At 28.6% G+C, this 26,554-nt stretch overlaps 1 protein-coding gene across 3 annotated transcripts in view; it reads right to left on the bottom strand.

Moving 5' to 3' along the window:
* Positions 1–26,554, bottom strand: part of LOC129983999 (uncharacterized) — a 70,080-nt gene that overhangs the window by 34,929 nt on the left and 8,597 nt on the right. For all 3 annotated transcript variants that reach the window (XR_008785466.1, XM_056093745.1, XM_056093746.1), the window contains 5 exons: positions 23,564–23,607; positions 11,475–11,570; positions 6,703–8,119; positions 5,569–5,626; positions 4,670–5,130 (listed from right to left, as the gene is read on the bottom strand). Coding sequence is in view for 2 of the 3 variants with exons in the window: in XM_056093745.1 (XP_055949720.1) it covers positions 4,670–5,130; positions 5,569–5,626; positions 6,703–8,119; positions 11,475–11,570; positions 23,564–23,607 (2,076 nt within the window). In the remaining variant the exon portion in view is untranslated. The remainder of the gene's footprint in view (positions 1–4,669; positions 5,131–5,568; positions 5,627–6,702; positions 8,120–11,474; positions 11,571–23,563; positions 23,608–26,554) is intronic.

Below are 26,554 nucleotides of genomic sequence, written 5' to 3'. Positions count from 1 at the left end.
CAAAATTAAGGATTCAGATGAAATAAAACACACACACACACACAAATCATTTTTACTATCATGATACAAACCAATTAATGATTACTTAACAAAAAACAACATAAAGCAAGATTATTGGTTTATTTTTAGTTATTTATTTTTGCCAATTCATATATTTGGGTGTCGGTTTTTACAACTTCTACAGATTTCCCAGTCATCAATTTAATTTTTTTTTCTTCCCACAACACAAAAACTATTTTTTGAGTTCCCCCTCCCACCAAAAAAGAAAGAAAAACAAGGAAATTCTTTGAACTTCAAAATATTAGAATAGAAATAATCTAAATGAATTTTTTCATTTAATGAATAGAGCTGTTCTTTGTATACACTTTTTAGTTTTTTCAGGAAAATCTCAAATTGAATCTTTGCACACTTTGGAAATTTGTACTTTGAACAAAGAAGATAAAACTAATCAGCCATTAATTTTTTTACTTAACAATGCAATGTTCTTCAGTAAATGTAAATTCAAACAAAATATAAATTTTAAAGCAGCAAAATTTTTGAACATGCGTTCAAATATATTTTTTTATAATATCCTTCATAAACATTCTATTAAAAAGCCTCTTTTTTCAGTTTCAATGACAGCACTAGTAATGAAGTAACTTGTAATCACTATTCCAATATTGGTATTTTTTTCTCTCAGAGTTTTAACCTCACCAAGCTCTATCAAAAAGTTCTGTCTAATGTTTTTGTTTCTTTGATTATACTTCTTGGAATAACATTTTGTTATTAACTGTTTAATAAGCATGACAAGATTTTCATCGAAGAAATGCACTATTGGTTTAGATATTTGAACCAAGATGCATAGTGATAAACTACTGCACTATTGCATAGTGCTAAACCATTTTACAGTGATAAACTACTGCAAAAATTAAGTACTTTTTAGCACCTTAGCTCCAAAAATTAAGCACTTTTGTGGCATTGGCGTACGTTATGGAATATTAACACTGGGGGTGAATTAAATATTTTTACTTATTCTATCGTGTGATCGTTGACAAGTGTTTTAGGATTCATCTCTGGCAGACGATTGAAAGTATCCGATGAAGCAAATTTGGATTTTAGAAGTCTTCTTCCCAATTGATTAAAACAAAAAGTCAAAAGTAGTCCGAGTCAAAAGTAGTAGTCACAAAATTACATCTCAACGCGATAACTCAAAAATGTAGTGACTTAAATATATCAAAGTCACTACATTTTTGAGTTATCACGTTTACATGCTTCTGAAACCAACAGAAATATGTAACAACATGCGGCGAACAACTTGTTGGATTTGGCAGATGTTTATGTAATAGATATTAAATTTGTGTACCAAATGTTAATTATCTAGCTGTCTTCGGTTCGTAATTACCATGATAACATACTCGAACAGCCCGACAGATGTCCTCTGAACGAATGTTGCTGCAAATTTGATCAAATCTACTAGTTTGGTGTGAAGACCCTATACTAAATTTCATCCATCTAGCTCAAAGAGTTTTTGTGTTATCTTTGTCACAGACAGACATTTTCTGAAAATGTGTTTTCGAATTCAAGGAAGTATGAAACATGGAGATTTTTTTATAATCTTGGGTTTGAATTTTTTGATGATTGCAATATTTTCTCAAAGTTTCTAAATTGTGAACACGAGGAAGTAAAAATGCCGATTGAAGCATTTTTTAAAAAAAAGTCTTTCTTGAAGCCATCGCGAGACAAAATATCGCATAGCTTCAAAATTTAACAAAACTTATCAAATGTAGAATTTTATTCAATGAACATAGTTTAAAAATTTTTAAGTTAAATAAAAGCAAGGAACAACTATTTTCTTTTACTATAATTTTAACCACTGCAAAATAATATGATTCAACGATTCGAAGAAGCACTATCATTTTGAATTTCATTATAATAAAAATCTTTGTTATAAACTGTGTCCAAAACTAATTTCTCAGAAATTATTTTTAAAAAATTACATTCAACCAAATAAAATTTTTATTATTCAAAAGCTATTCTTTTTTAGCCTTTAAAACGACATTAAAATAATTTTTATGCGATAATACGCTTTGATGTTATGATGAAAATACATTAAAATTCTACTTTTTAAAATTAAACTTCAAATTAAAAGTTTAAAAATTCCGTTCTTAATGTGCCTCAAATACCCAAAAAATAACTTCACAAATTTCATGCTTGAAGTATGGTATAATACGCATTTCGCACTGCCCCTTCAGATAACTATTCCAGTATTTTATTAAATGGCATTGCACATTATTGAAGAAAATGGGAGAAAAGAAATCGAAAGAAAGAGGGCAAAAAAAAAAAAAAAAAAAAAAGGAAGGGGGGGGGGGAAACTCCAATTATCAAGCATTATCTTAATATTAGCTGGAACCCCTGGAATACTTCTTAGAATTCTTCCCTTTTGTTGGTTTTCTTTTCTGACACATTCTGTAAACAAGCCATAACAACCATGATTTCGAATTATGATATTCAATTTGTGGAGAAACAAAACAAAATGTAAAGCTTTCTTCGTCTTCATGAGAAAACTAAGCACTTTTTAAAACTGGTTTCAAATTTAAGCACTTTTCAATAAAGAGAAGCTAACTATAGCCAGAATCAATTTATCCTAATAAGACTTTATGATATGATAAATCTAGGCATTTTTTTAAAATTGAAAACTATGTTTTCTTTATGTTGTCAGAAACTTTTAGATTACTTTCATAAAGGCTGATTTTTTCTTCTCAATGGAAATTACAAAATTTCAATGAAAATTCAGAAGAAACTAATAATTTGCAAGAAATCAGAACATCTAGCTGGACTATCTTTGAATACTTTATACACAGAGTAACATGTACTTCCCATCGAGCAGATGTCCGTACTGAAACTCTGCATGAATTATGTGTAGGCCAAAAGCATATAGATCTAAAATTTTATTGTCATTTGTGTCTGTAAGTTCTTTGACATGATAAAAAATTTTTTAATTTACATTTGGTCCATTCATACTAATTTGTAAAATTAACTATATATCCAAACCTTATGTAACTTCTTTAAAATCCTCAAACAATTTTTGTTGCAGTGATATGACTAAAAAATATATAAGTCCAATTTCAGAAGACTCTATTGGTTAATTCACACCAAGATCTTACAATGAGATCCATTTGGATTTTTGTGAAATGTGGTTCACCACTTTGTCAAAGCATGTTAATTTTTTTTATTGTTTAAAGATTCTTTAAGAGATTATTCTAAAAATAGAATTAATTCATAAAAAAAAAAAAAATGTATGACATTTTTGTAAGACCTTACGTACACTTTATGGTAATTCCATTATCAATGAACATATAGTAAGTATACTTATTGGGTATTCGGCCTAATGTGGCAGACCGGATAACAAAAAAACCCGGATAGACCAGACTTCTATTAACTCATTTCTTTGTTCAACAATACCAGAAGAAAAAGTTTTTAAACCCCAAATTTACTGTTACTATACACATTTTCTCACTTCTTATTGAGTACTAAGCCTTCCATTTATCTCAATGTGAATGCAGCCGCTGCCTGGTGAATCATAGAAGCAGTTGCCAGATATGTGTCGAGTTAAAATAGAAGGCGCAGTACAGGTAGTTTACATATAATTATATATTTCACAGCATGTTTCAAGAATTTCTTTGAGAAAAAGTACATTAAAGGATATAAACTGTTCACATTTGAACATAAATTCTGTAATGCTTGACTTATAAGCAGGAAATATAAACAAAATTTTGACTTAAATCGTAGGCCTAATTCTTAAGAAAATGGACTCAAACTGATTTTATTTTTCACTGATAACTGATTACACAGATATGAGTCAAAACTTAAGGTTTATAATTTGTAAAAAGTCTTTAATAGATGACTGCTTCTGCATTCTTTTTTTGCCTTTCCTTTCTCATTTAACTACGATAAAAGGAAACTAAGTCAGATAGTACGGAAGCTAGATAGTCGCAAACTAGATATTTGGGAGTGTACTGTACATGAAAATATTTCAGATATATTATTGAATGCATTAAAAGATGCCATAAGTTATAATGACCATAAAAGTTTAAATGAATATTCTTGAACAAAAAAAGTTTGAAATTGAAATTTTCAGATACTAAATTGGAAGCTTTCAAACTTAACATGTCATCTTCTCCTGTATTCCTTTCAGATTCAAAAGTCCACTATCCATTAAGGTTTTTGAACTGGCATGAAATTTTGTATATTTTCCTCTCAGTCAAGGATTAATGTTTTTTTCTATCCAATCCATGTTAAATATGGATTTTGAGCAACATGTTGCTTAGGAAAAATTTTAATCTACTCTGAATAAGCTCATAGTTTCTCAAATAATAAATTTGTTTTTATGGAAATTTTCAAAGTTCCCTGCATTTTCTCTGTTTTTTTAAATTTTCTGCATTTTTCCAGTGTCATGGCAAATCTGATCAGTGAATAAATAAATGATTTATTTTTCCAATTAGGAAACCATTTGGGTAGGGAAATAATTTCAAAAACTGTATATTTTTTTCAAATAAATAAATAAATAAGAAGAAATTCTTGAATAAAAAGTGTTTGATCATTAGATAAGTTTAAAATTCACAGTGTCAAAATTAATTAACACTTGAAATTTATTTAATAGGTTGCATTAAAACACAAATAACCATATTACCTTTATTTTCTTTGTCTTCCATTCATCTAAAAGTGACTGATAATACTGTATTTGTTGATCAGCGTTTAGTAGGTTGCTTTTCACATTTTCTTCTTCATCTGATATAATCTGGAGTTCATTTAATATATTTTTTAAAGATAATGTTAGAGAATTATCAGGAATTGTTGGAGAGGGGGCAACTGCTGGCTCAATAACTTTTTCTATAATCTCTTGATTAGGACCATTTTTATCTGATATTAGTTGATCTTCACATACTTTATTTAGAAGAACAGGATCTATGGATCTAATAGCATCAATGAGAGGATCATCAAATTCCTTTTTTATGGTGATATTTCCAGTGGCAAATAAGTTGATGAGCGATTCCACAGGTGTCATACTGGCGTCATCTTGACAGTTAGCAATTACATCTGTTTGTTTTTGTATAAGTTCATTTAAACTTAAAGATGTCATTTGAGTAGTATCTGAAATAAGATATTAGTTGTTAATGAAGATAATTTGTCCAACTAATTATTACTATTTGTCTAAAAAAAAACTTTTCACAACATCTAGGAACTAGAATCAAATTGTCTCAAGTAACTAGTCTTTTTTTATAGTTTTCATCAGTTTTGTAAAAATGCAATAATTAATAAAAGGTTATAAAGGTGTCCCCTTTTGTTGTTGTTGTTGATAATTATGCAAACAAATTTATTTAAATGAATTTAAATCACAAGTAATAAAAACCTGTTTTTATATTTAATCAAACTTATGCACTTATTGAGTGTTACAAATTTTCAGAAGCTATTTCATTTACTTCATGCCATTTAAGCTAAAACTGAACAAAAACAACTCTTTAGTCACAGAGTATTTAACAAATTCCAATTTAATAAAACAATATAAACATAAACAGCTCAGATATTTACCCATTTCATCAACAATTTCTTTCTTAATATACACTGCCTCTTTTTGTGAAGAACATTCCTATTAAAAGAAAATATCATATAGGATCCGAACCTCACATATGGAATGATCTCATGAATATGTGAAACATTTGCTGATCTTTCACTGTAAGACGATAGTACTGTTTCTGTTAGTTTAAATAATATCAAATATAGCATCTTTAAACTTAAAATATGTACATTTTTATCATTGAGTTGGTAACGTAAAGCTAAAGTACATTGGCTTGAACTTTGTCAATTTTTAACATTAATTGATATTGGGACATAAAAATAATTCAATGATTACACAAGATTTTAAATTTATTACCTATCTTGTAATAAAGCATAATCACATTTAATATTTTAAAACATATTAATGTTTTTAGAAAGTTTTATGGATAAAAAAAATAGTAAGAAAAATTTAAATGCACAGAATCAATTGCTAATCAATTTGATTTACAATAAAATATGAACAAGTTATTTCGTAGAAACATGTTTTAAAAGTATTAATATATAAAAATTATTATTATTATTATTATTATTGAGAAGAATCTAGAGATTACAACAAAAATGTAAAAGTATGAAATCCTGACAAAAGTACACTAAATTTTAATTTTACTCACATTCTTATAATATTTGAATTTTTAATGAATGTTCTGGAAATTTCTAGGAAATTCATTGTAGCTTAATTTCTTTGCCACATAAATTTCAGCAACAAATACAGTTACAATTTTGTTTCAACTCCCAAGATTTCAATTTAAAAAAAACTAAGTATCCAATTTTTACTGCACTTAGAAAGCATTAATTTTTTCATTATTTCCTATTATTCAGTTTAATATTTAGAATTTATTATAATAAATATGAAATCTTGCAATCATTTTTTTCCCTCAAATTACTTGCAGAATTGAAATTAACTAAAATGAATCAAATTCGAAATTAAATAATTAAATTCTAAAAATTAAAATAATTTATTACCATTAGGAACAAATAACTGCAAAATTTTTCAGAATTCTAGCAGATCAAGAAGTAGGCAGAAATCAATTACAAAATTCTATAAACATGAAACAAAGCAAGTGATGTAAAAACAAGTAATAACCCTTACTTAATCTAGAAACTTACTTTGGAAGCTTCATTCATAGTTAATGGAGTACTTTCAATAGATTCCAGCCTTTCAGAATTTATTAAAGTATCTGTATTTGCAATAGCACTTTCTATACATTTTTCAAGACATTCTGCAGATGAGCACCTATGTTTTTTTGAATTACTACCTTGATCTACAGAATCCTTTCTTTTCCTGCTAAAAGGAGATTCACATGGCTTGTTGGCTTTTCTTTTAGCACCAATGCCTTGTAATATTTTAGTATTTTCATTTAAAGTAAGAGATTCAGAACGAGTTCTAGCTGCAGGTAAAGGTATATTTGGCAAGGTCGTATTTGAAGCAATATCCGTCAAAGAGCTTGAATGCCGCCTTTTTTTATTTTCTGTAGAAATAAATGTCAATGAGTTAGATGAAACATCAGTGACAGTTTCAAAGGAAAGTTGAGATGAATTCATACTTTCAGGTAATTCAGGTGTTATTGGTAAACTGCTCACATTATTTGGTTCTTCAGTAACACTCTGATTACTATCACTATTGACAGGCACTTTATCTGTATGCAGTTTCAGCTTAATAAGATTCTCTTTTTTTTTAGACTTAGAAAATTCAGTTACTAATCGTCTAATTTCTGCTTGATCTTTCTGATTGGATGGATTAATCCAATGAGCAAGCCTTTTCCCTGCAATATTTTCAGATAACACAACACCCTTTTCTTGGTGTTTTTCACTTTCAAGCTGATTCTGAATATCTTCAATGACTACAGAAGTTTTAGTAATGACTTTAATTGGAATTCTAGGACTTCTTTTAGCTTTCTTATCTGATTTCTTAACTGGAGATTTATGATCATCAGTGGAAGTATTTATTATTTCATCAAAATTGTTATTAGTGGAATGTGTTTCACCTTCAACAGGTTGGATATTTTCAGACTGAATATTTTCAGAAAAAAATTCATTACTTTCTGGATTAGGTATGCCTGCCCAATTATTGCTGTGTATAGGTGAATGTTCTTTTTCCATATGAGGAGACTGGTTACAATGATAATTTTGATCGTATCTATTATAATGATTGTATGATTGAAACCTCTTATCCGGACCATTTCTAAAAGGTTGATTTGGTGGCCATCTATTCCAATGATAATTTCTATAGTCACAATTTCGCCTGTTATTATAAGATTCTCTGCGTTTAGTGGAATAAGGTTCTCTATAATTAGGAGGATAAGGCGTTTTATGATTCGGAGAATAATAATTGTTGGATGAGTTTGAATAACTGTCTTTATAGTCATGAGAATGACTTTTTTTTCCATTAGATACATTGAAATTGGTTTCAGAAGGATTGGAACACTGGAAATCAGTAGGAACACTTGAAGAATGATCATCATTTATGTCCCTTTTTTCTGTTGAAGAATTCATATTTTTCTTCTGTTCTTTTCCCTTTTTCTTACTAAACATGAAAAATAAGATTATAAATCAATTTTCCAAATGCACATTAAATTTATTTTAATATTTAATTTAACTCTGCAGGACATAATTAACTAAAACAAAATATGCTTTACACAAAATGAAATCAATAAACATATGCATGCACATATACCTTAACAGAATAATTTTCTATGCTATTTATTGCTTCATATACTAATGTCCACTGCTAAAGAATATCATAATTGAACTCGAGCAAGGGTTTGCTTAGGATATGTCCATATTTCAAAAGAGAAAAGTTACCATAAGAATGGCAATAAAGATGTATGATACAAAATCAAGTGGTCTTGAGGCACAAATTTCAAATAAGATTTCAACAATAATGGAAAGATTTGAAAAGATAATCATGATGCTATCAAAAAAGCTTAAATAATAATAAAAAAATGATTAATAAAAAATGTATAATTTTAGTCAGAGTCCTGTTTAGTGTACTATATAAAGTATTTCAAGCCTAAATTTTCAACAGATAAAATACATTGCCCCCTTACAACTAACAACATTACTATTTAATACAAAAAGTATTCAGGTTATTATAAAATCATATTTTTGGTATTACATTTTGAATTCCTATTTTAACTTTAAATGCTCTGCACATTAAACATTGCATGCTTAATTTAATATGCTTTTTTTTTTTTTTTTCCCCTTTCAAACTTCATTTCATGCAGATTTAAATAATGCATACAAGGACTGGTTTTTGTGTATTTGACCTATTGTCCATTTGCTGTCCAGTTAGTTCCAAGAACATATGCCAGATGGTGGTAAGCATTATTTTTCCAGTACAGAAGTGTTCTTCAATGCGTAAACTAGATTCAGGGTTACTTTAGGAGCTCTTGCAATACAGAGTACATCAAAATTAGCCCGATATTTGCAGTTGCTTTTTTGATATTTATTGTTATGAAGTAAACCTACAACATACTATGTTACAGATTGCAGCATTTGTATTCTTGATTAGAAATAAAATGAGTCCAAATAAAAGAAGTAGAGCAAATAATCCTGATGTGTTTGACAACATATGCAGATAATACACATTAAAAGAAAATAGAAAAATTGTTGATGAACTCTATAAAGAGAGGTTGTCTTGGATACTTTGATGGTAATCAGGATAAGACCTGGACACTGCTTCAAGCCTATAAAACTTGTAGAGAGCATTTACAACAGTAGACTACTGGGAACAGAAAAAGTTTGAAATTCGGGGTGCTGATGATTTGGAGAGAGCCAAATTTCACTTCATAATAAATATTACTATTAGAAAGTCAATTAAATATTACTGCTTTAAATTATCATGGACACTTATGCTGATTTAGTCTCTGCAAGATGCCATGTCATTATGCCGAGGAAGTGCCAATCACAATGTTTTACCAGATATTGGAGCTCTGTGAATACAAGCATTGTCCTTCTGATTCTAATGGAAGTGATATTATCAGAAAATATCATCAATTCCTCAATGTTTCAATCAGAATAAGTAAAAGGATTTCAATCTATCAAAAGAAGCTTCTGAATTATTTTCTAAACTCAATAGTAAAAGTTTACTGGAATAAGGAACCAAAATCAATTTTTACTGTACAAGAGAAAACTTCCCATCTGTTACCCTTCTTTTTTCAAGCAAAACAGGCCTTGTATTTTGTCAGGTAATTAGAGGACTTTTAGAAAAACAGTTTTATCAATAGCTAAAAGTGAAATTTAATATGTATCCTACAAGTGGAAACAAATAAGGTTCGATACTAATTGCTCACTCAATGAAAATGAAAGAAGTAGATAATACCACAACTTTCATCTTGGAAATGATAAAAGCATTACAAACATTACTGGATGATTTATGTGGATTTAAAAGCAGTAAACTTTCTCCAAGGTTAGCAAAGTGTTCACATCAAATATCCTTGCTCCTTATGCCTCTAGAATAGCAGAGAAAAAAGACACATCACTGGATTAGAGAAAGGATTAGAAGAAAACATAGATGTTGAAGAAAAGAATGACAATAATGATTCCCCAGCTGCATAAAAGAAAATCCTCTTTCAATGCATATCAAGCTGAGCCTTATGAAGCAGTTTGTAAAGTTCTTGAGATAAGAATAGATCCTGTTTTCCACATATGGGGGGGGGCAATGCTTTAGTTCAATAGGGAAAAAATTAAAGCAGGAATATTTATCAACCACAAATAAGAGCAAATTAAGAATCCTGCTTTTGTAAATTCAATGAATGAAATTAAACAAAAAGTATGAATTTTGCTCGTTTTAAGTAGTCCGAAATTTTCTGAACAAACGACAATTTGAAAATTATGTTGAACTTTTAAACAGGGTACTTTTCAAATCCCTTGGGTGTAATATGAGCATTAAGATACACTATTTACACAAACACTAGGAATTTTTTTTCTTCTAAAATTTAAGGGATAATAATGAGGAAAAGGTAAAAAAATTTCACCAAGATATTAAAACTATGGAAAATTACTACCAAGAAAGATGGGATAAACAAATAATGGCAAATTATTGGAGTTTACAAAGTGACTGTTCCAAAACACATTAAAAAAATGTTACAGAAAAGAAGCTGCTGGGTTCTTCAGTGACTAATTAATTTCATATCTCTTTCACGACTTTTCCCTATATCTTTGCATATAGTAATTTTTGTTTAGTATAGTTATAAAAAATCTATCCTAATTTTTTTATCTATAAATTTTATTTAAACTAGTGTAACACATATTTCACTAAATGTTACAAATTAGAGCTCCTAAGTAAAAAGTAATTAAATCTTACAATTCAGAACATCAAATTCATATGAAATCAGCTCCAAGTACCCCAGCACTAAAACAACTGTTGGTCTGCACAGTGTAACATGAAAAAGTGAACTTTAATTCAATTCATTCTGTATATAAATAAAAACTATGGACTTTAGTTTGGAGAAGGAACTGTCTTTACTGAGAGTTCCTTCCTCTCTATCGTTTCAAGCCAATGATGAAAAAAAATTATTCCACAGTTTAATATATTTAAAATATTTAATATTCAATAAATATTTATTTCTAAATAAGAATTGGATGAAAATGGTCCTCCATATTTCAGATAATTTTCTAATCAAATTTCTATTAGGAGCAAGCTGCATGTTCAAAGCAGAAACAAATTATCTGAAATACACGTTTCACAATTGTAAATTCCTAACCCTTTTTTTAGCATAAAAAAACATGAATGCCAAATTTAAATGTTTTAATTAAATTTACAATGGTAATTGATGCATAAAGTTGGTCATATTAAATATGTTGAAAAAGGCCCCTTGATTCAATTTAATGCAATAAAATATCTACACAGATAATGATAAGAAAAATATAGTTCTTACTTCAATGCATTCTGATGTTTTCTCCCTTTTTCATGTACTTTAAGGTTTTTTTTAGAGCTCAAAGTAACTTTACAAATATCGCAAATCAAGTAATTTCTGCAATATGAAATAGAAAGTTAAAACAAAATAAAAATAACATTATAATAGTAAAACACATAATAATTATTATTCAAAATCATGCAAATTGTCAAAATAATAAAGTCAATGTGTCAAAGTAAACTGTTCTTTTAAATAGTATGCACATTATTTTCCATTTACTTTTGGAATGGTAATATTAGCCATATAAGCCTTTTTTGAAAATATGGTATTAAATTGACTTGTACTCAACGTTCATTTTGAAGTGTTTTATTATAAATTTCCATTTATTAGAAAGCAAACATTCCATTTATTAGAAAACATATGTTAAAAGAATGAGGTTTAGCTATAAGGAAAAAAAAGGTATAATAAAAATGGAGAAGTCATATTTAAAAACAAAAGTAAATATTAAATTAGTATAATTAAATATTATATTGTTATTCTCCAAATGTTATAAATTCAAAAACAGATCTTCTGTTATAGGAGGTAAAGAGAACCTTAAAAAATTTACAGAAAATAAGAATGGATAAAGAGGTAAAACCTAATATGGCATAATGTGGAATCACTAATATATTATCATATATTTAAAACAACAAAATTCGAGAATTAGATATTAGATCCTAAAATTTATCAGGAAAAAGACTGCTGTATTTTATGAAATAATAAAATCAAATTATTAAGTATTTTTTAAAAAATATCAAAAGAATATAAATTATAGAAATGTCCATCAAAAGGTTATCTATTAAAAATTCATGATAAATATCAATTTGCAAAAGAAAAAAAAATCATCAAGATTCAATTTTTTTTCTATCAATCTTTAACTTTTATTCTATTTGATCATAAGATAATTTTGTTGGTTGTTCGTCATATTTTCGTACTTTTTATATATATATATATATATATATATATATATATAATTTTTTAACAAATTCTGAGAGAAAGAAACAAACTTTTAATAATATATAATACACCCTTTCAATAATAAAATATAATCAGCATAGATAATATTTAATTTAAGAGAAATGATATCAAAGATTGAATAGATGTAGAATGATCACAAGGAGTTGACTCATCTTTCACAATGCTAGATGGAAATAGTGAGTCAGACTATCTACTTTCCATATTCTCAATAGAAAATGACTCCTTCAAACGAGGAGTTACTCTGCTATATACAATTTTGAAACTAAAATGTGAATTTCAAACAGCAGATAGTTCATACAAGATATTTGGTTCCCAGTTACCTGAAAGATTGTAGAAAGCATAGATGGAACAAAAGAACTCCCATTCTTCCAAATGCAACAGAATATTAATTTGAAATGACATTATATTATTATTATAGAATTAATTGGCAGAATTATATAGGAAGATGATAAGAATATGATAGTGTAATATCTTGACCCTGACCAATCAAATAAGACAGTAGCGTAACAAAGCATTTTTTATTTTATTTACAACCTGATATATGTACACAAAAACAACTTGCTCTCATCGAGGTTAATATAATTTACAAAATTCACATAACAGTTGAAAGTTTAACCATGAAATGGTTCCTCGATCAAATCGAGGAAGAGAAACCAAAAAGACACAGGCTGTTAGCTCAAAATGACTACTACAGGGGCCACTCCAAAAATCCACCGATCTTTATCGGGTGGATCCTAACACAGAAACTCGAATCACACGAAGCTTCTCATATAATCAGGAATATCTTCTTCGAACAAAGACGTCTCTCCGATTTCTCCTTCGATACTTCTCACTGCTCACCTCTCTTCCCTCCCTTCAAATAAATAAAAAATACCGCATTTTATTTCCGTCAGATATCCGCCTCTGATTTTCTCATTGGTGAACTTGAGTTCCTAATCACCCAATAGTTGATCAACAATGCTTCCTCAATGGTCTCCAGTGGATCTTGGGAATGTCTGTCAATGATCCATCTTTGTAGCTGACCTCTTCCGGACGTATGTTAATTATAATAAATCCACAGCTAACACCGGCTGACGTCCACCTGCGTTCAACTCGACACTTAATGACAACGGTTGCTAGTGATTGATCGTTTCTTGAAGATTTGAAGAGTCTCTTCATAAGGAAAAAAAAAAAAAAAAAATTGCATCGATATATTTTGACATTCTTCTCCCTTGAAGACATGATGGATCTATTTGAAATGACGAGACATTCATGGGTGGGCCTTTATCTGGATACAACAAATGACTCTGCTATTAAAAGGTTTTATATATGGCGGTCAGTAGATACTTAACCATGTGTGGGAAAACGGGTGACGTTACATCTGGTCGGAATGCCAATTAATATAGCATAAACAAGACACATTTGTTTCAGATTATTTTCTCTTTTATATGATAGTCTTTTTTTTAATACTAGTTTAAAGCTCTTATTCCATTCCTATTTCTAATTAAATATTATAACTATGCAAAATCAAATTTAAGTATAATCAAGAAATATAATCAGTAATCATTGAACAAGATAAATCATTGAATGTTTACAAATGAAGTGAGATTCATTCTTAACCATTCAAGTATCAAAACATTTTTCTGTTGATTTATTCATATTCAGCCCCAAAGCAGTTAATTAATATATATTGATAGATTTCTCTCCTTCCTTCTTTCAATACAAAAAGATTTATTCGCATCCCTTGGGTTAGGAATTCGAACCCGCCAACCGAAGATTCTCCGTGTTTGGTGGTAGCTGGCGCACGTATAAATCTGTCGTAGTCACAAAGTTCTCCTTGTCGAAAGTAATACCACTGGGGGTACTGGATAAGAGATGATCGTTCTCTGGTTCAGGTCTAAATTACGATCTATGGTTGAATGAATGAAAATGCATGAATGAAGTCCGCCCCATAAAAAGCGTTGTGACGCGTGAGTAGCTAAGTCAAACTCTCGACCCTAGATGGCGCTACTGAAAAACAGGAGACGCAAAAATTTCGGCTTAAACTACTTAACTTGTCAGCGGGCTTGTCTATGACAAGTGCCATCAGAAACAACAATAAAAAAAAAGAATTTCACTCTTTTATAATTTTGTATTTCAATATAATCATGTGGTTTTCCCATTATAATTTTCAAATGTTGTCTTTTCTTTATGCAATAAAATTTAACTTAATTACAATTTAAAAAGTTGATTTTTTTTTCTACTGCATAATTCTTAATAGAAAATCATGAAAATCAAAATGAGTTGCCTCATTCTTAAAGACATCGATCGACGAAATATATTTCTGTTCAACTGAAAAACTATATTTTAGAACATACAATACATGTCAAGAAAATTTTATTTTACTTGAAAAATATAGACAGTAATATAAATCATAAGTAATGAAAAATTATAATATTAATTAAATGTAATTATTTTGGCTAATCAAAATAGATGCTCGATATCATATCCAAGAAGCATAGATTAATTTTATTTTAAAAAATAAGCACTTTATAAGTACTTTTTAAGCACCTTTACGAAAAAAATAAGAACTAGTTTTAGCGTAATATTTTTTATCATAAAAATATGAGTTACATGAAATAAATTAAATTGGGTTTTAATTAAATGTCTAATTTTATAAAAATACTAGCTGTACTCGGCCACGTTGCTCTGGCTCAGTCTCATTTAATGGAAAAGAAAGTGCATGTTTGGAAATGAAAGTGCATGTTTCAAATATGATTAATTTTACAATGCTTGTGGATATGCAATATTTTTTTGTTTTTTCTTTGTCTGTGCACAAATAGATATTATCTGCTTTACCGATTCCAGAGCACTTACTGGAGATATAACTGTTCCTGTGAGAAGAATTCATGTCTAGAACTAAACCGCATAATTCAAAAGATTAGTCCAGAGCTTTGTTGATGGTGGTGAAAAATTCCATTCAAATTGGGAATTGCAATCTCTTAAAATAAAATGGTATATATGTTTGAATCACAGGAATGCGAAGGATAAGGGAGGGCATCTTCACCACTGAAAGGTTCTTTCAAGATTGTTACTCCTACAAAGTTGTCCATTATTTTTTTTTCTTGCAAACCACAGCTGTTGCAAAGCCCAGGTTGATAATAGTCACGCCGATTTTCAACTGTAGTACGTGCGATGGCATTCCTGGCAGATTGAGAGAATACAAAAATTTTGTTGAATAATTAATCGCTTCATCTGCTTCTACAACAGTGTCGATGGATTTCTATGTGACTCCTCGATTTGAATGTTAAACTAAATGATATTATTAAGCTCATAAATTCTTTTTTTTTTTTTTTTTTTTTCCTGTCTGCAAGAATAGCTGGTTCACTCAGCAAATCGTGATTCTTGTAATTGGTTTGAATATTGGGAAATACTTTTTCACCCGATTCTTATTTTGATGTCAGTAAAACGTAGAAGTTATGAGACAATGAAATTCGTCTTGAGGTCAGATCAACCTACAACATTCCGTTCCCGATGTCTGGCAATTAATGCAAGAATATCTCGACTAAGCAATTCTTTTGCAGCTGAATGCGCATATTTGTAGTTAATTACTACGCCTTTACTCGTCGCCACACCGTAGAGTATTTCTGGCAAGCAATTATATCATCCGTTGGTATCAATCAAGAAATTAAACAATATTAGCCTGAAATCTTTTGCAATCAATATTAATGCGTTCCCAAAGGATCTGGTGTTTCTACGCAAATCTTGCAATGATTGATGAAGAGCCTTCAGTGAATTTTTAGGCGTCATTGTGCATTATCTCAAACAATAATTTTTAATTTCTGCGATATTTTTCCCATTCTGGATTCTTTGTAAATGCTGCAAGTGGGAGTTTTAATGAATTGCATGTTCAATGGCAATTTAAAAGCGGAATGAGTAGTTCTTTCAACTAGCAATCCTTCCGACATATTGGTAGCAATGTCGCAGATATTCCGGACGCAAAAGCTAAAGCTATATCATTTTGGAATGAAACTGCTGCCAGAATGAATCTAATTACGAATCTTTTACCAGTTCCTCCTGACGTATATAAAAAGATTTCTCCAGTATATTGATAATTTGTTATTTGATCGTAAATGCATTTCTTTTCAAGCTTAAAAATAACTGATTGTGCAAACAACAAAATATCACTCATGTTGTATTTGTTCACGACGTATATTTATATTGAACGAAACAGAAGCAGATCGATTAGGTAAAAGAATATGCATTTGATTGAGAACTTTGCTCGAGATTTCTAAGCGCAAATCACCACTTCATTGTAGATTTCTGCTGTGAAATCAATGCTCATATTTGAATTTTTCTTGATTATTCTAAGGAAAATATCCTTAGTTACGTGTTATTTATGTTTTCCCCATAATTCTGAAGGAAGCGAAGGAGAACAGCCGGTCAATATGATAGCAAACAGTGCACGAATTTGATTTGGATGTGACGTGTTGTGCATGTTATTAATGTACTCAGTTTTTGGTCGTTCAGAACTAGATATGCACTGCAGAAACAGACATTGCAATACTGCTGACAATTCCCAATCACTGGAAAGATTTTGGACAGAGCGCATTTATTAACAGCATGCGAGAGAAGAAACATTAATCTTGATGGCGATGCCTATCGTAGTTTTTATGAATATGCTAGATTGTCCACCGACTTGTTTGCGTCGTAGTAAAGACAAATATGGAACAACCTAGCGGTATCTTTTGAATTCCTTATCAAAAACAGTAAAAAAAAAAGTTTTCCTGTTACAGGTGTGACATTTATGTAATAAATATATAAAAAACCCACCTATATTCGAATGCAATGTTGTTTCAAAGTTATCGGGGGAGAATTTTACCGATTTTGAACAAACGCACATTTACATTTATACTTATATAGATAAACATAAAATACTACCAGGAGATCCTAATGCAAATTTCGTTTGACAATCTTATTAAAAAACTTTCATCGAATATCTTAAATCATTTAATTACTCTTCAGTTACTATTATTAAGAAGAAAAAAATAGTTATACCACTACTTCATTAACATTCCGATTCCTCGAGAAAAGATTAAGAAAATAAGTCAATAGATCTAGAATATAAAAATCAGGCTAATTTCATTAAATATGTACATAAAAGGCTGACTTTTAATCGAACAAGTGCATTAATTTTATACTCGATTTCGGCAATTTCCTTTTCTAAGAGGAATTTCTTTTTCCATTAAGAAATCAAGTTTTCTTTGTGGAACTGATAACGATTTCTTTCGTCATCTGTTTCTTCAAAAATAGAAGATATTATTTTGAGTGGTTTGATGTTGCTAACATTTTCAATAGTAATATTTACTGAATGGGTTCTGAAAGACTGCCTTATGTAGTTATAGACTACATGTTGTGAAACATGATATTTTTCATTCTAATTTCCCACTTTCACTTCCTTTTCGTTCTACCTTAATTAATGTCAAATCCTCTTTCAAAAATATTTGTTCAAAAAAAGAATGAAAATTTTCAGAACTCAATGCAGTTTTTTAAATTTATGATCTTTAAATATAGTATTTTGAAAAAAATTATCCAGTTTCATTTTCATGACAGGAAAATTATCAAAATCAAGTAAAGGTGATTTGACTATGAAAGCTATTAAATCCATGAGAACATCATCTTCATAACATCTTTTTATTCTTCCTCATGAAAGTAAAACACAGAACATGTCCCCCCCCCACACACACATTTACATAAAGGTGTTTTCATTCCTCCCTTAGGCATAAAAATTGGAACAGTGAATGCTATGAGTACACAGATTTTAACTTTCAGAGTCCTAGAATAGTAAGAAAAAAAACCGAGTATGCTACAAAGATTTATGGTTGGCCAATTGAATCCAAAATTGCTATTTTAAAAACAAGATAACTTCGAAATTTCATTTTTTTCTTCGTTTTTTTTGTTCTTACAATATTGACATGCATGTGAATATACCGACCGCTGTCAGTTTATTCGTGGATTTGGTTTAAAATTTGATATAAATCAATACTTTCGATGTTAAAACTGTGTGCTAAATTTTACTAATGGAATGCTTTCTATTTTAAAGCTGTGCAGTTCACTTGCATTTGGACAGACCACAGACATAGATTTTGTTCGAAATTTAACAGAAATCTGCAAATTTGGTGTTAAGAAACTCAACTCAACAAATTTTTAGTTGTCACATTCACAAGTAGACATAATTCCAAAAATGTGTAATTAGGTGGTTTAAATCATGGAGATTCGGCGAAATTTTGAGTTCGAATTTTTTGATGATTACAGTTCTTTCTCTTTGAATAATTTGAATACAAATAATAATAATAAATAATTGACATCTATAACAAATGACTTACAAATAATTTTGGAGTATCACAAGCATTTTGCTTTACCTATATTTTTTGAATTATTCAGTGTATTCCCAACAAATGAAATACACATTCTCTAGTATATTTTTAAAATGTTCTAATTGACATAAAAATACTTAAATAATTCACTAATGGCAAGTCACTAAGTAATGTTGAAATGTAACTAACAAACAATCTACAAATAAGTAATCATGTCTAGAAAAGTAATGATGAGCCGATAGTATTGTTAGAAACTAACACTCATAGTTTGGCTTTAATACATAAAATTAGCTCTAAAGGAAAGGATTCTTCCCTTATTTATTTCCCTAAGAAGGAGGAGAAAGAATATTTAGGTAAATGAAAGGGATATATTTTTCTATATTTAAAGAAAATAAGAGAAAATTCAAGTAAAAAAAAAGCTGATAATCAGGCAGTTTTAGCATGTGAAATGATCCCTCCCCCACCAGCGCCATAAGAAAAAAAAAGCACTTTTAAGGTCCTTATGCAGAGAACATAAAAAATAAACAGTTTTTAAGAACTTTTACTGATGTTGTGCACCCTGATATAGCTTGATAAAAAAAAAGTTATCATAAATATCAAATATATATATATACACACACACACTAGTTGTCCCAAAAAAGTGGAACAAGTATTTATTTTAATAAAATAAAATAAATACTTGTAATAAAATTTTATAAATTAATAATAGGTTACAATTAATTAATTAAATTTCCAAATTCAAGTTTCATTAAATAATGCAAGCAACTAAGAATGAAAACACTTCTGACTTCTGCAGAGGTTGATAATAACTAATTAAAAAAATTAAATTGACATACTGCTTCTGTAATGTATGTAAATTTAGTAGTGTATGATGCATATAGGAAAATTTTTCTCTAGTATTCATCCATGCACACATAAAGTTTCACACTTCTGTCCATAAAATTTGCAGAGATATGCATACTTTAAAAATTAGTAAGGTTTAAAATAAATTTATATGGAAGCATTTATTATTTTCAAATTTTGATATAAACATTCATTACAATAAAATTTTAAAAACTGATAATTTGAAATATCTCAGAGAGAAGTAATTCAGCACTAAAAGAAAATTCTTTATTTCAACTGTGTTTGAAATATTAAACTTTTCAAGAGAATGACATATTTCAGTAACAAGGAATAGTTTGAAATAATGATGATTTATAGAATAATAATATTAACCTAACTGCAGAAGAAAACATTATCTCCCCCCCCCCGCCAAGTTTCAGCCTCTTCCTAAAGTATTTGCACTAATGTTTTAGTGAGTACAGATTACAAGATTCTTATTTCTCCATGGAGTAAAAAGGCATTATACAAGTAACATATTAGCTAATTTATTTTTCAGATTATCCTCATGCTAGTGTATGAGTAGTAAGTTCAGAACTCATGATTCCCCAAACCACAGAATATACTTCAATGCAATTATTGACATCCATATATGGTCTGCAACAATTAGATCATGACTAGAGTTTTACAACTGGGTTCCAATTGAGAGTGAATAAAAACTTTCTTTCATCCTAAATGTCATTTAAAAAGAAGAACATAGCTTTAACTGAAATATAAGCATCGACAAATGCAAGAATTAAAAAAAAAAAAAAAAAAAAAAAAAAAACTTTTTTTGCACAAGAAGCTAATTACTAATAGTAATTTTTTTTATAAAAAAATAAATAAATACAAGTGAGGCATGGCAATTCTTTAAACTCTTTGAATGCTTCTATTTTATACAATAGTGTGATGAATGATGGCCAATATATTCAGTTAATTTTGAATAGCATTGTCTGAATTCTTCTGCCTTTGATGCATAAACATTGTATATCAAAAGTCATACAGATGTAGTCAGAATGAGACGATGCTCTTCCTTGCCATATGTCAGCTATAAGTTGTTGAATTACTTGATAGATGGAATGGCTTACAAGGATCTGTTGAATTTCCTTCTATATCAGTTGATGTGATGTTTATTGACTTTTATTCATGAAATTATTTACATCCTTAAGTGTACAGTGCTACATTTTCTGTTAATGCAGATGTTTATAATGTTCATTTTGTAAGTTTTTTTTATGCTCTTCAATTAATGCATTATTTGATATTTTTTCAAACTTCAATGAAAGTTAATAATTGCATCATTATGCAAATGCATTATGATTTTACCTTTTTAAGAATAATATACCTTTTGTATTGTGTATATTATTCTTAAAAAGGACAATGAAAGATTAGCTCGAACATCAGTCTGAGATATGGAAAAATGGTTCAGGTTAATAATTTTGCTTTTAAATATTCAGCAAATTTTGTAAATAGAAAAAATGAAGCTTTGTGTGCTTATATATGAATGTTAAAAAAAAAAAAATTACTCACTGACAATTTTTTTCTATGAAGCTATGCAAAGATTTAATTTTCGCAACCTTTTATTATCAACTTTTACAGAAATCAAAGCATTTTCATACATTTGGGGACTATATTTCATGACACTTTGCAATTGGAAGTACATGTCCAATTGCAATAGTTAACCACTTGCAGTAGAAAGATGTACTATGCATGTTGAGATGCTTTTGTCACAGAATCTGCAATGACATGCTACACACATCAGCAAGCAATTATCACAGAATAAAAATGATGTTTGCAACCCATTAACTGATATTATTTGGCAGAACACAATTCGCAGCACAATTTTAGGTTGAAAATTAATCCATTTAGAAGATATAAAACCTTTTCTGCTATCTATACGATATTGGATATTTTGTGTGTTTGTGTCACTTCAATGAAAATTACAGGGATTGTTTTGGCATGTGAACCCTGTGAATTTCTTGCCACCGCAAACAATTAAGGAAATAAATGTCTGTTTCAATGGAACAATTCCTCACAAAAGCCAAAATGTTTTTATGCAATTTTCCACCTTTGTAGTTAGAAGTATATGATTATTTAGGGAAATAAAAGATAGTTCCACATTTTTGGGATACTCTGTATATAGTGTTATCTCAAAATTATATGGACAAATGATTTTTTTAAATGACAGTTAAAAAAAAATGATGTAATAATCATGAAAAACTAATAATAATAAGAAATTTGAACACAAATGTACTAAAACAAAGAAATACAGTATAAGTATTATAGAATTCTTGTAAAAAATAAAAACAATGGGTTATTCCAAAAATTTGGAAACTTTTCCAAGAATTTGTAATTATATTCAAATTTGGATCCATTCCTTTGAATTATCTTGAAAAATCTTATCAGACATGCTTTGAACTAGTGTTGGACAGCGCATGTCTATAATGAGAGCAAACTCTGCTCTATTTGTTGCTTTAATTCCTGAATAGTTGAAAACTGACAGCTATAGGCATACATCTCTCATGCCAAGTAATGTCCAAAGGTTTTCAACTGGATTCAGATCAGGGCTGATAAATAACAGTCTACAATAATCACTTGTTTCAACATAAACCATGTTCTTATTGAGTAGGAGGAGTAAACTGATACACTGCCTTATTAGAATTTCTGGTTTCCCCCTCTTGAAATGCTTCCACTAGGAAACAGATGGCTTTTAAGGACATTTTGATAATCCTCATAGCAGTATTGACCATTAAAAAAATCAATATCAATTGTTCCATTGATACTGAATGCACTCCATACTGTGAGGGAACCCTCCCTTTGTTAACTGAAGAAATCATGCAGTTCTCTTTGTGACTAAGCCAATAGTATGCTCAGCATCTGAGCTATCAAAATTTAATTTTTGTTCCATCACTGAAGAAAATATTTAATGATTCAGACATCCAATGCATGTTTCTGACCCAAAAAACAATATAGCGCAGTTTCAGCATAGATCACATTATGAAATATTTATGAAATCCGCTTGTTAATATGCAAAAGTGAACAGCAAATCTTAAAATAGAAAACTCTATAACACTCGCAATTTCACAAATCAACTTTTCTTGGATTGAAACTTATTATAAAATTTCTCACTGTGATATATTTCTTGATCGACCTAAACACTTTTTTTGCAATCACATTGTCACCTTTTGATAGAATCACATAAATTTTGATCTGCTATGTTTCATTTGTTTAGCAATATCAGAATATCAATCTTCCAACAATAGCCTTTTACAATATCAACCTCTTAACATCAAACTTTAGCTATATTAGCTGCAGAAAATTATCATGAGGCATTTTCCAGCTATTCGTAAACTGAAGAGTGAGTAATTATTTTATATTTTGAAGTAGTTATGCTTCCTGCACAGGGAGTAGAATATGGAATTCTTTTTGATAAGATAATTATAAAAGCACATCTTTTTACTGCCCCTATATTTTTGGAATGACTTATTTTGAATTATATTTTTTTTACAAAAAATTTGTGACACATGGTGACATGTTTCTATGGTATTAAATTTGTTACGATATTATAAGCTAATTTTTTTTTCATAATTATGTCATTATTTCAAAAAAAAAAAAAAAACTACCTGTCCATAAATTTTGTGATGCATTGTGTGTTTATATGTATATATATATATATATATATATATATATATATATATATATATATATATATATATATATATATATATATATATATATATATATATATATAATGCGGAAGCATAATATTTGCTTTATACTACCAGGTAAATAAAAGCTTCATCCCCCTTTTAAAGAAAATTTTTTATTTTTGAATAAATTATAAAACTCTTTTCCATTTATATATCATCAAATTTATATAAATAGAAAAATAGAAATACTTACTTTTGTGAAGCTGGTTCTTTATTCTCTGCAGTCTTAGAGCCTTCCTAAATTAAAGGAATGTAAAAATAAGAGATACATAAAGAAGGATATAATTGAAAAATACTGTTTTAAAAATAAAATAAAAAATAATTAACTTATAAAAATGCTGTTTTAAAACTAATTTTTTAAAAAAACAGTTCAAAACAAAAATTGCAAGCTTTAATGATTTGTATTAAGATATGAGTAAATTCAAATTATTTACCAACATTAATATTAGAAGATTTTTCATCAAAATTTTAAAATTCATCTAGTAAGGATATTACATAATAAAGTAAATAAGATGATTTTTTAAAACAAAAATTATGACTCATTTATTTACAAAAGATGAATAGGTAATAAGAATTTCACTATTAATGAAACTGCTGATTATTATCTTTTTGTTACGATCTCTTCATGTTTTAAATTTGTCTTAAATTAGCTAAAAGCAAGTGAAAAGTTTTATCAAAAAAGTATACTGTTTTATATTGTAAACAATTTTCATCATGAATGCACTGTGATTTTGCAGTTATAGTCTACTATTTTAACATGTGAAGTCAAAAATTAATAGCATCAAATAATCTAATAGTTATTTAAAAAGAGACTGCAAATAGCATTATGTGTAATTAATAAACTATTTATTCATATCTTTAATGCTGATAAAAACTTTATCTTAATAATTAAGTTTTAATAATAATAATTTAATAATATAAGTCTTCTAAAAGCATCTTTTTCTTTGATTATTAAGAATTCAATATCTGCCTCCGATTACCAGGTTGTTCTTGGCTCTCTTTTGGATTTGGTACCATTTTCCTCAAATACTTTTAGCTTTGGTCAAAGCTGGATTAAACATAATCTTATCTTTAGTTGATTATCTTCAAATTAAAAAGACTATGAAATTTTATAACTAAAAATTATTGATAAAATAGGATTCCAATAAATAAAAATCCTAGCATTCTTTATGCTGAGGAAGGGGAGAAGAGGGGCTTATTGCATTAGCTTGATTAATTCATTCATTCTTTTGTTATACACACACAACTTGATTAATTTCGTTTCATTTCAGGGATGTTACAGACGGAGATTTTGAAATTAGCAATGATTTAATGCCTTTATCAAGAATATTTTGATTCAAGGTTAGAAAAATATAAAGTGCAATAAGAAAGAAAAGAAAGTAAAAGTAAATTTGAAAATAAGATAACTTAAAATATATCAAACTGTATAAAAACACAATTAAATCTTTTCTGTTAAAGAGAAAAGTAACTTAGATATAAAAACAATGAGCATTTCTCACTTCTTCAACTTTATAATAAGGATTGGTCACATGTCAATGTTATTTTTACAGCCAGCAATTACGCATAAAGTCTTCACAGATTCTTATTTGAAAATGATTTCCACTTTTTATAACACATTTTATTTAAGCATGGTTTTAAATCCTTAAAGAAAACACAATTTTAGATGCTTTTTATACAAAAAGTGATGAAAATTTTAACAAAAACCACATTCTAGACTGCAGTAACTCTGAAGGAAACAGTAAAAATTATAAGCTTGGCACAATTCTTTTGAAGTTGTTTTTCATTCCAAAGGAGTAAATATGACAAAACTAGTTTTTATCTGATAAATAATGCAGTCAAATTTTTCATACTTATAAGTACAACTTGTAAGACTATAAATAACCAAGTCCTATTATAATTCTAAAAATACAGAATTAATGGCTAAATAATCTTTTTGTACTTCACATATTTGTATTTAATATTAAATAAGATGGCAGACAACAATAAAACATTATTAGTAATATAAACATTTAAGAATTCATTTCTTATTCAACCATTACAAATTTGCCCAAAACAGATTTAATTCATAAAAGGCTGACATACACAGTAGAGTTTCAGAGGACTCATATCTAACTTTATGACTTCTGATCTTAAATTCAAGTTTAATTTATCTTCGTTATATAAACCTCATATTTTAAAGTTAGATAAAGACTATTTTAAGGCAGACCTTAGAATTTTTTAGACCTTTTGTCTGCTCAAATGGTGAGGACGATACATGAGCCATCATCCCTTACCCAAATTACCCAGCACATTTGTAAGAGAATATCAGACTCTCAACAGAATTAAAGCATATTAAGACCATAGGGATGTCAGATTTTTCCACAGAATCAGGTTTCAAACCGTCAGGGTACAAAGCTGAGATTCTGCCATTAGATCACCATGGCTCATAAACTCTGCATGATTCATATAACATAAAACTCAGGAAACCAGAAATTAAATCTTTTATAAATTCAATTATGTGATCACTAAAATAAAATTTGCTGATCAGAATGTAGATAAATACACTTAGCTCAGATCAGTTTAAACTACATTAAATGAAAGGCACTAAAATTTTTTTAAAAATGTAATAATCATTTTTTTTTTTTTTCAGACTGAGTAAAAACTTTCATTATAGATGAGCTGATCAAAATTTTCTATGACAAAATTGAAGACTTCGATTTAATTTCAGGTTTTTAATTTTATTGCATAAACAAAACAATTATACAAAAAGACAGAAATAAATAAACAAAAATCATCAGGTTACTTAAAAAGTTCTGCTGTTCTGTTTAAAATTTTGTTAAATCACATCAATTTTTGTCTGATTAACTATGAAGAGATAGCCTTTAATGGAATAAATACAGCAAAACCTTCCAATCAGTTTGTTGTGCCCTTGCTATATGACTGAAATGTTATATCTTTTCAAGTGCTTTACTTGCTAACAAATTCCTCAAAAAAAAAAAAAAAAAAAAAAATGACAAAACAATTTTTATTCTGAAAATCTAATAATAAGTTATTAGTTTATTGCACATTAATTTTCTACATATGACTTATTAAAAGAGAAATAGAGAAGAGGAATGATAGAACATACATCAGAAATATTTTAAAAATTTAATTATAGTCATAATGGTAAAAATAATTTTACTAAACACTACAAGGGATATTACAG

Source organism: Argiope bruennichi, chromosome 9 (genome assembly GCF_947563725.1).
Source record: "Argiope bruennichi chromosome 9, qqArgBrue1.1, whole genome shotgun sequence".
NCBI lineage: Eukaryota > Metazoa > Arthropoda > Arachnida > Araneae > Araneidae > Argiope > Argiope bruennichi.
This window is presented reverse-complemented; position numbering and strand designations above follow the sequence as displayed.